Source organism: Muntiacus reevesi, chromosome 1 (genome assembly GCF_963930625.1).
Source record: "Muntiacus reevesi chromosome 1, mMunRee1.1, whole genome shotgun sequence".
Classification (NCBI taxonomy): Eukaryota; Metazoa; Chordata; class Mammalia; order Artiodactyla; family Cervidae; genus Muntiacus; species Muntiacus reevesi.
Genome location: NC_089249.1, coordinates 271061690 through 271072686, shown reverse-complemented (window position 1 = coordinate 271072686; position 10997 = coordinate 271061690). Strand labels below are relative to the sequence as shown.

Below are 10997 nucleotides of genomic sequence, written 5' to 3'. Positions count from 1 at the left end.
AACCTGCTATTATGTGGAGTTGCCTCTGTTTCTCAAAAGTCTTGCCCCCCAAATAACACGTAAATGCTTGTTTCTATGCTACATAATTATCAAAGCATTTTTTTTAAAAGAAATGAGATATTTTTGTTAAGAGAAATTCTACCAGTTGTTAAAGATAATATAAATTTCTTTATCTCATCACAGCTAACATATCAACATCCTAAATATTTTGCACATAATGGTTTTCAAAAACAATTAGGCTTGAGAAATACAAGGCAGGATTCCCAAATTTACTTCGGCAATTCACAATCAAAGTGAAAATAACTACACAACACTGTGTGAAGCTTCTTTTAAAAAAAAGGTTTATTTGTTACAAAAGTGTTAAATACTAAAACTAAAAACATATAAATTCAGGTCAGGCTATATTAAAATACACACATACCCTTCTTTGCAAAATTATTCAAGACAGAGCTAAACAGATTATTTAAATTAAATAAAATACATGAGGATGTTTTTGTCTGATTAGCTGTATCAGTGTAGTGTAGTTTTTAAAATTACAGTTGAGAAGTTCATCTGTCCAGAAAGTCAAATTTACCTAGTTCTTCAGTTTTCTGCTTCGGCCCAACAGGAAACCACCGTGCTGGTGGTTACCAAGGTTACTGAAACCTTCTACATTATATGCCTACTCTCTACAATGTGAACACAGAGTAGTCAGAAGTATATAAAGGGTTATATAAGGTGAGAATCTGGCCCCGAAAGAAAAGGCCTTAGTTCTATTGATACAGTACAGCATCTTCTCTAAATAAAATGACTGATAAATATACTGAAGCAGAGATCAGCACAAAGCATACATTCGCCTAGAAATAATCTTTCAATTAGAAAAACTCTAAAAGAGCACTCATTTCCCAAGAGAGTTTGTATGTTTTTTTTTTTTTTTTTTAAAAAACCTCTTGTTATTTTAAATCGAGTTAATCCAAAGGTATTGCAGAGTCTAGGTTTAAACACTAACTTGATTACTATTCTGACTAGCACAGGAGAGCTGTGACATCTGTGTGTTTGAGTCACTCGCAGGAGGCAAAGAACTTTCAAAATAAAAACTACGTGCTCAATGCCAATGGAGCAGCAGCTCCCAAAGCCAACCTCCACGTAGGGCCAACAACCTAGAAACTATCTACAGTCTACTGAAGTGTTAAATAGTATTTTCAAGGAAATATTTTACTTTAGCACTTATATTTTTCAATGTCCTAGCTTAAAAGTTACTTAGACATAATGCTGTAATTAATGTAGGGGTAAGGATATGCTTATGAAAAGCAAAAGGCTATCATTACATTTCAAAAGGCCTTAAATGTGAATGAATTACTAAAAAATCTATTTCAGTATTTATTCTTTACAATGCTAATTAATCCTTGTCAAGTGGGAGAGTTGATTAATTCAAATGAATTAAATACAAAAATTAAAAATGCATTCCAGTAATCTTTATCAACACAATCCAATTAAAATCAGGTGTCTTGTAAGATATTTGTAGGGGATTTTTACTGTTTTATTCTGACAGTTGTTGGCAAACATTCAAGGACTAACTGTATAGTATTGTGTCTAATCTATGGCATAAAACTGTTTAAACAAACCTTAGAATAGGTGGGCAAAAACTATGTGTATTCTAAAGTCACTGGAAATTAAAATAAAAATATATTCCAATACCTTATTACAGATGAAAAGGATGCTAACAATAAATAGTAATCTGGTTTTCCATCTCTCAGCTTCTAAGCTTCTGATGTAATTGTTTCTGCTGACACGTGATTCAAAAGAAACTATAATTCTGTCCTCTAGTACCTTTTTCTTTCCATGCAACAAGTCTTGATTTATATCCTTTCTTTGAACTTACTAGATAAAATCCCGAAGGACAAGATTCATGTTATTCTTCATTAAATACCCTTTCAGTTCACAGACAGAATTCACACAGTTCAAGCCATTGACATCTTAATGTTAGTAAATACACTAAAAGAAAGAAAATTCTTGAGTCTTTGACTGCAAATTCTCTAGAAAGCATCTTTTCCTACAAGCATTTTCATTAATGCATATTAAAGTCACACCGGCCAGTCACTTATACCAACATCCTGGTCTTACAGAGTGATCAGGAAAGTATTTATCTGTGTGGAGCCAGGACTCTGAGTGTCTCAAAGTGAAACCACCACGACGCATTTCTCACTTGCCAGTTGAGGTGGCAGAGGAGTGAGGCCCTGGGTGGTACAGACTTCCTCGTGGGAGAAACCCCACACGATCTCTTTCCTCAGCAAGCTTCCTTCTTTTTGCTTGATGTCAGTGCCTCTTTTCTGCTTTCAGAGAAGATAACGTTCTGACCAAGACAACATACCCTGCAAGGAGACATGCATAATCTGGGGGGCCCAGTAGAAGGTGAAAATGCAGGGCCCTCCTTCAAACATCATGAATTTTAAGACGGCGATCGCAGGGCAGTGGATCAAGCATGGTGCCTTTCTAAGCAGGGGGCCCTGTGTGAGCACAGAGGCTACATGGCCACAAACCCAGTCCAATACAGATTTCCTGGCTAATAAGAACCATGGAGGAGAGGCAAGGTGGATCAGCTGGGTTGTTCGGATTAAAAAACAGATTTTTTTTTTCATTATGGTTCGAACATTGTCACTTGATTTGGAATGAAGTGGCATTTCATGTTTAAAATCCCAGGAAAATTTCTAAGATCTCAGTTTGATCAGTCTTCTAGATTTCTCATTATAGAAACAGTCACACTGGGTCTTTAAATGGCCCTTATTTTAACAGAGCAATTAATCAGATGATGAAATTTCTGCATTAATACTACATGATTTTTAAATAATTTGAGCATTTCTTAAATGGAAGGGATATTCATATCACTAAACCAATAAGGAATCTTAAAGGAAAAAGTAGCTTTATGTGCTAGGGTGAAGTTTTCATTTTAACCTACAGTATATTTTGTTCCCTTTTAAGATAACAATGATAAGTTTTTTCCAACCAGATCTAATAAGCACGTTAAGCTGAATGGTGATCTTTTTAGACTCCCATATTGGTTTCGGTCGCAAGAATTTTCCTGGAACCCAGAAGTACCCCATTCTTCATAATAACAAGAAAAAAATGCATGGATATAAAAACTCCAGGTTACATTACTAAGCAACGACACTTCCGGGAGTGAATATACTTCCTGTATTCCGCAAGCTGCTTCAAGTACATAGTCGATGGCCATCTGTGCTTTTCAACAAAACTGCGTTCTTCCACTAAAAGTTTTAGAAAAAGAGTATTAATTGAATATATCTTATTTGGGATCAACTTTCAATATTAAGTATTGGTTTCCTGTGTAACAGATGAGACCCAAGTTCTGCTGTATACTTCCTCCCCTCCTCTCAATCACTCATCAGGATTCACGCTGTCCTGTGACTTACAATTATATACATCATGTCACTGCTTCATCAAGTAGTATTTGATTATATCCTTTTTCCCCCCCCAAGTAAGACTTCTTTTTCCCGGAGATAAAGGACTTTGTGGTTTTCATTTGATTAGTTTTCTTTGTCGCTAGCTCAGCCTTCCAAACTCTAAAGTCCTCCCATTCTTTTTCTCTCTGCTCCTAGACTTCAAATGTTTCACTCTGTTTTCTCTAGTTTTGGTGAAGCACAACTTTTATTAGCTTCCTGAAAGGGGAGCAAGCATAAGAAGTATTTTTGAGACCTTGATTGTGATGAGGCATCTTACACTGAACAGATCATCTGGTCTGGTATGGAATCTTCCCTCAGTATGCTGAAGACAGTACCCCGTTGCTTCCTACTGACATTCAGATTCACAGTTGCTGATAAGTCATCTGTGGGGTTTTTTTATTCTACAAATATTTACATTTTCCTATTTATAAGTTGGTGTTCCTACATATCCAATGATGGACCTTGTTCATTCATTAAGCTGAGCACTTGGCAGAGACTTAATATGCTGATTCAGTTCCTTCAGTACTGGAGTAACTTCTTGTATTATGTCTTTGATAATTTCCTCCTCAAGTGTTTTTGTCTTTCTTCCTGTATTAACTTCTATCACTCAGATACTGCAATCCTGCACTGAGCCTCCAACTTTTTTTTTTAAAACCTTTTTTTCCTCCTTCTGTTCTACTTTCTAGGAGATTTCCTTACCTTGATCTTTCTACTCATTTATTTATTTAGTTGTTTGGTTGTTCTGTTACAGTTTTTTTTTTTTTTTTTTGCTATCCTAATTTTAAAGAGCAACTTCTTATTCTTTTATCGTTTTCTTTAATTATGCTAAAACACATGTAATATAAAGTTTACCATCTTAACTATTTTAAAGTGTACGGTTCAGTCGTGTTATGTACATTCACATGGTTGTCAACCAATCTCCAGAACTCTTTTCATCCTGCAAAACTAAAACTCTACACCCATCAAACATCATCGCCTTGTCCCCCGTCCCCCACATCCCCCCACCATTATTCTACACCTGGTCTCTATGAATGCTGTTTCTCTTTTATAACATTCTATCTTTACAAACATGTATCTCTTATTCTTTGTGGATATTAATTACAGGTTTGTTTTTTTTTAAGATTTCCTTCTACTCTTTGTTCCTATAAATTCCTTCTCTTCCATTTTTCTTCATTTTGTTTTGGTATTCATCTTTCCCATTGGAAAGATGTGCCTCAGATACCAGTTGATCCTCAGTTAATCTCTTCATATTTAAAAGTGAAATGCTAGAAAGCTGTTTGGAAATCTCTGGGGCATGGGCAGGACTTGCTGCCTGGTGAAGAGTCTAGGTGGGAGTCAAATACCTGGCTGCCAAAACTCTAGAAGCCGGAGATGGGAAGGAGGCCGGAGGCTTACTGCATAACGTGTGCACTTTCACATAATCCCTATGTTTTCAGTCCAGCTCCTTGCCCCAACCTCAGCTATACTCTGAGCTTATGATTCTCTAGCTTTTTTGGCTCAACTTTTCCAGGAATACACCCCCAATTCTTGTGATGGCGAGGGAGCAGCTCCCTGCCTGGGTGGGACAGAATGCAGCAGAAGCATTCAAGCTCTGTGGCTTTCAGCCCCAAATCTCATTCTGCTTTCTGAAATACCAGGTCCCACGAATTTTGAAGGCTTTACAGTATTCTGCTGACTGGATCAGCTTGTTTCTCATTAGTATTCCCTTCTGTGGGCATTTAGGTTTCCTTCTGCTATGCCAGTTTCCATTTCTCCATCTACTGTTTGATCCCATCTATTTTAATTTGGATTAGCAAGGTCCTGATCCAGGCTGCGGGGCCTAGCTGCTCAGGGAAATCAATTGTACATTTAAGACTGCTCCCTCAGTTAACATTAAAGAGAGAAAAAATTTATTGTAGATGAGCTCTGGTAGCCAGCAAAAATCAAAACAAGACCAAAAAACCTGTTACAATATAAAACATAACACTGAGATAAATTAAACAGAATAATGAATCCATAAGTGCCGAGAGTAACATATTCCTGTGCACTGCTGTTTGCTTTCATATGAATCTGGTATGTAAAATACACCTAGTATTTAATGAGCTCTTTCACTGAGTTATGATGTATCGGCAGTAGCATTAACACAAGGTCTTTTCCAGTCTCACTTTTCAATTTCTAAACACCTCTAATGAAGAAAAATCCCTAGTTAAGGGAAAACATTTCTTATAATTCCAAAAATAATCTGATAATTTTTGAGGCTGAAAATAAGCCATTCTTTAAGTAAGCTGTAAAGGGACTGTGACATGAAGCCTTTCAATCTCAAGGGCCCACGTGAAGTGGGCCAAGAGTCAGGCATCTGGGAAGAGGAGGCTGTGGCACTGTGTCGGGCACATGTGCGGTCATGCTCCGTTTCAGGGTGTTGCCAGCTTGGAAGATGGGCCCAGAAGCACCAGATCTTCCAACTTTTCAAAAGAAGCCAGAAATTTCAATTCTTAAAAATGCGACATGTTACAATGTTTAAATGTTGACACTAAAAGAATTTATAATACCATGTGCTCGAAATAAGATCCTCGGGCAAGTTACATTCAACCCACAGACTTGCCAATTTGTGACCGCTGATATAGGCCATCAACTTCTCCCTTATACACAGGGACTTTTTTTTTTTTTTCCTCTGCCCAAGAGAACATATCACAACAGGTCCTGGATGTGAACAGGCACCACTGAATCAGAGCACTCAGGATACTATTTTTATTTCCATCAAAGGAACATGAGACAGTCACTGACATAGTCTCATTTTCTTACCCTGCCTTCTCAAATTACACCCTGGAGTCCTGCTTCTCACTATGCCAGGTGGTCATAACATGCTTAATAGGCAATTGTATAAGTAATAAAATGGAATAAAAATGAATAACTCAAAGGACTCAGAGAACATCTTTCTCCCTAGGTTGCAACAGTACTCCATGGGTATCCTGTGTGTGCATGCTCAGTCAGTCAGCCATGTCCAACTCTTTGTGACCCATGGTCTGTAGCCCGCCAGGCTCCTCTGTCCATGGGATTCTCCAGGCAAGAATACTGGAGTGGGTTGCCATGCCCTCCTCCAGGGGATCTTCCTGACCCAGGGATTGAACCCACATCTCTCATTAAGTCTCCTGCTTTGGCAGGCATGTTCTTTACTGCTAGCGCCACCTAGGAAGCACACGCGTATCACACATCTACACAGAACAATAATCGGAAAATTATCTTGTCTTTCATGAATGAAGGTGAGTTAAGGTAGCATAATGAAGGTGGCCCTAAAATCAAAATGTCCATTCATTTCATTTTTAATTGCCTGATTAAAGAATAACTGTGTAAGAATGCCCCCTACTAACAGTAAGGGGATGTATGCCTTATGTTTAAGAATGAATTCTGGTTCTTGCACATTCTGTGGAAAGAGGCTCCCAACAGGCCCCCAATGTGTGCTGACTGGCTAAATACATCTGCCCAAAACTGACTGTGTGTTTCTTGGTTTCCCTAACTATGCAATGAATAGGCGAATGAAAACAAGAGAGGTCCACCTCCTCTAGCATCAGATTCTCTCTTACAAGCCAATTTTTACATAGAATTCTAAGATCTCCGCAGGTAAAAGGGAAGTACTCTGGATGAAGGTGGCTGGCAGGAGTTCAACCACAAGCTCTGGCCCCTCCCGCTCCCTCCCACCCCACTCCCGCCCACCTCCCAAGACCTTTAGCCACTGCCGGGGAGTTTTCTCTGCTTAGCCTTTGAAACTACTTGACTGGGAGATCTTTACCTTCTCCTTTTTATCAATAACTTGATTGTTCCTTGACTCTTTTTTAGGCAATAACATAAGCGAACCACTGTATCTAAACTGACTACCTTGATGACTCTTCTATTTTCATTTTCTTTGCTCTTATGCAGCACTCAGAAGCTCACCGTTTGATTGTTTTTCATCTCTATAATTGACCTTAAAAGATCACATTAAGTATACTCTTTGCTCAGTAAATTTTGCAACGCTCTTTGATCAGTGAAAAATTGTTATTGCCAAATAATATGATGGATGAATACAAAGACGGGAGATAATCAGTACCAAGTCGGGATGAATTTTTCTTTATAAGAAGAGAACTTAAAATGCTGAACTATTTAAATGTCGCTTCTGACTTAGATGGTTAAAACCAAATCTCATTTATCACAACCAAATACCATGGGAGGCCACTTTATCTAATTCACACACACACACAAAAAGCACTTAAAAATGGATGGGAGCTATGAAACCAGCATTAGAAAATGTCTTATGCAACACAGGTCTAGCTTCTTATGAAACACAGGTTACTGTAAGTATCCTCAATTACCACACTGCATACTTAAAAGGAATGTCTCACACTGACTTATTTTTTAAAAACTACTATTCCTACAAATTATGTCTCAAATCTAAGAAAACAGAGTATCATTTTTCCCCAAAAACATTAATTAGCGATCTACCTGAAAGATCCTGAAATTCAGGCTTTTGACTGAAGATGAGGTAGTTAGTGGCGATGAAATGAAGCAGCCAGGTTGAGAGGCAATCAGAGTGGTGAAACTGCAAGAAAAATGCAAAGTAAAACAATACTGTACATAATGACCATCAACATGATGACACAATCGAGGCAATGGAGGAGAATTCACGGAGGGCCCAATTCCATGTTTAATGTGTCTGTACATGATGCAGCTTTCAGCCCATCTGACAGCAGGCAGGAAAAGGGAGCCTTATTAACAAATCATAATAAAATCACATCAAGGAAGAAACCAAATCAAATGAAGAAACAGTTACGGTGGCCACAGGAGCTTAAAGGCTTTTAAGCAGATACATGACTACATCTGTGGGTAACAAAGTCTACTGGAGATTCTTGAGGATTTTCATTTAAGCTTTTCATCTAAGGTCAAGGCCTTCATGAACTAATATGTGTGTAGCAGAGAGATGATTAGGGTTAACAAAGGCATACACTTGGCCATATCTCAACAAATTTACCTGCAGAGAAAACCAAAGCATATTCTGAGGAGGAGATGTCATTGATCTAAGGGTATGGGTTTCAACATGTAAGTGTTTCTATGAGGTTATGGATGGATAGCTGCTTATAACTGGCATGTATGTTGTACTGAGCAGGATTTCCAGCACATTTATCATCCTGAGTTCCAACAGCTGATAAAAGGGAAACTCAGAAACTTGGCCATAACGTCATCACCTTGACACCTCCAATCCATGACTAATCCATCCAATCATGCAATTCAGATTACAGTATAACCTGCTGACAGGCAACTTTGGAACATGAGTCTAGTTCTTTCAGTATTACTGTGGTAAAATATACGTCACATGAAACTTACCATTTTAACCACCTTTAAGTGTACAATTTGTTGGCATTACATATATTCATATCACTGTGCAACCAGCACCACTATCTATTTTCAGAAATTTTTTCTCATCCCAAACGGAAACTCTGTACTTGTTAAACAATAACTCTCCTTTTCTCCTACCCCTAGTCTCTGGTAATCACTATTCTATTTTCTATGAGTTTGGCTATTCCAGGGAGCTCATATAGGTTATACAAAATTATGTACTGTTTGTCTCTTTTCTGCCTGATTTATTCTACTTAGTATAAGGTCCCCGAGGTTCATCCATGTTGCAGCATGCATTAAAACTTCATTACTTTTTAAGGAACAAAACTGGGTCATTGGCAATGATATGGATGAATCTAGTCTGTCATACACAGTGAAGTAAGTTAGAGAAAAAATCAAACATCATACATTAAAGCATATATATGAAATCTAGAAAAATGGTACTGATGAAGCTATTTGCAGGGCAGGAATAAAGACGAAGATGTAGAGAACAGACATGGACACATGGGGGAAGAGAAGGTTGAGATGAATTGGGAGATTAGGACTGACATAGACACGCTACCATATGGAAGCTGCTATGTACCACGGGAAGCTCAGGTTGGTGCTCTGTGATGACCTAGGTGGGGTGGGGTGTGGGTGGGACAGAGGCTCAAGAGGGAAAGAGAGATATAGACACATATACCTGATTCACACTGTCGTAAGGAAGAAACTACAACACTGCAAAGCAACTATACTCCAATTCACACACACACACACGGGTTTCCCAGGTGACACTACTGGCCTGTCAGTTTAGGAGATGCAAGAGACCCAGGTTTGATTCCTGGGTCGGGAAGATCCCCTAGAGGAGGAAATGGCAACCCACTGTAGTATTCTTGCCTGGAAAATTCCATCGACAGAGGAGCCTGTTGGGCTACTGTCCATGAGATTGCAAAGAGTCAAACATGACTGAATGTGCGCACACACACACATGTCACAATATATACAAACTTCACTCCTTTTTAAGGCTGAGTAATATTTCACTGCATATATCACATCTGCTCAATTCATTTACCTATTGATAAACATTTAGATTGTTTCTACCTTTAGGCTAGAAACTCCTTCAGTTTGCAAGGAGATCCAGCCAGTCCATCCTAAAGGAAATCAGTCCTGAATGTTCATTGGAAGGACTGATGCTGAAACTGAAATTCCAATACTTTGGCCACCTGATGCAAAGAACTGACTCACTGGAAAAGACCCTGATGCTGGCAAAGACTGAAGGCAGGCAGAGAAGGGGATGACAGAGGATGAGATGGTTGGATGGCATCACGGACTCGATGGACATAAGTTTGAGCAAGTTCCAGGAGCTGGTGATGGACAGGGAGGCCTGGTGTACTGCAGTCCGTGGGGTCACAAAGAGTTGGACATGACTGAGTAACTGAACTGACTGACTTGGGCAAAATATATTAATAGCTCTCTTAAGTGAAACTTGCTGTTGTGTCTGACTCTTTGCGACCCTACGGACTGTAGTCCATGGAATTCTCCAGGCCAGAATACTGGAGTGGGTAGCCTTTCCCTTCTCCAGGGGATCCTCCCAACCCAGGGATCGAACCCAGGTCTCCCACATTGCAGGCAGATTCTTTACGAGCTGAGTCACAAGGGAAGCCCAAGAATACTGGAGTGGGTAGCCTATCCCTTCTCCAGTGGATCTTCCCAAGCTAGGAATCAACCCAGGCTATCCCGAATTGCAGGTGAATTCTTTACCAACTGAGCTTTCATGGAAGCCCCAATTTTCTTAAAGAGAAGAGAATGGCTACCCACTCCAGTATTCCTGTTTATATACTATTTTTGAGTGTCCTGACATGGGTTTGGGTAGACTCGGGCAGTTGGTGATGGACAGGGAGGCCTGGCGTGCTGCAGTCCATGGGGTCGCAAAGAGTTGGACACAACTGAGAGACTGAACTGAACTGAACTGAAGGGAGCTTCTCTTTTCTAGGAGATCTTTCCAACCCAGAGATCAAAGCTGGGTCTCCTGCATTGCAGGCAGACTCCTTACCGTCTGAGCCATCAGGGAAGCCCATGTAAGCAATAAGTAATACTACACTGAAAACAGATCTGTAATCTCAGATCTTAAGGAAGAAACTCAAGTATCGCTCTTTTTAAGTCATAATGTGGGAATATTTTAACACGTAAATTCAAACGTCCCTCTGATTTTAACTATTTTGTTCAGTTGCTAAG

At 39.2% G+C, this 10997-nt stretch overlaps 1 protein-coding gene across 1 annotated transcript in view; it reads right to left on the bottom strand.

Annotated features, from left to right (window-relative positions):
- Positions 1 to 324: 324 nt before the first annotated feature.
- The window catches only part of RHOBTB3 (Rho related BTB domain containing 3), a 59343-nt gene continuing 48670 nt past the window's right edge, over positions 325 to 10997 (bottom strand). Inside the window, exons 11-12 of the mRNA XM_065914196.1 lie at positions 7893 to 7989; positions 325 to 3242 (exon numbers count right to left, since the gene is read on the bottom strand). Of these exons, the coding sequence (XP_065770268.1) occupies positions 3127 to 3242; positions 7893 to 7989 (213 nt within the window). The 3' untranslated portion in view covers positions 325 to 3126. The remainder of the gene's footprint in view (positions 3243 to 7892; positions 7990 to 10997) is intronic.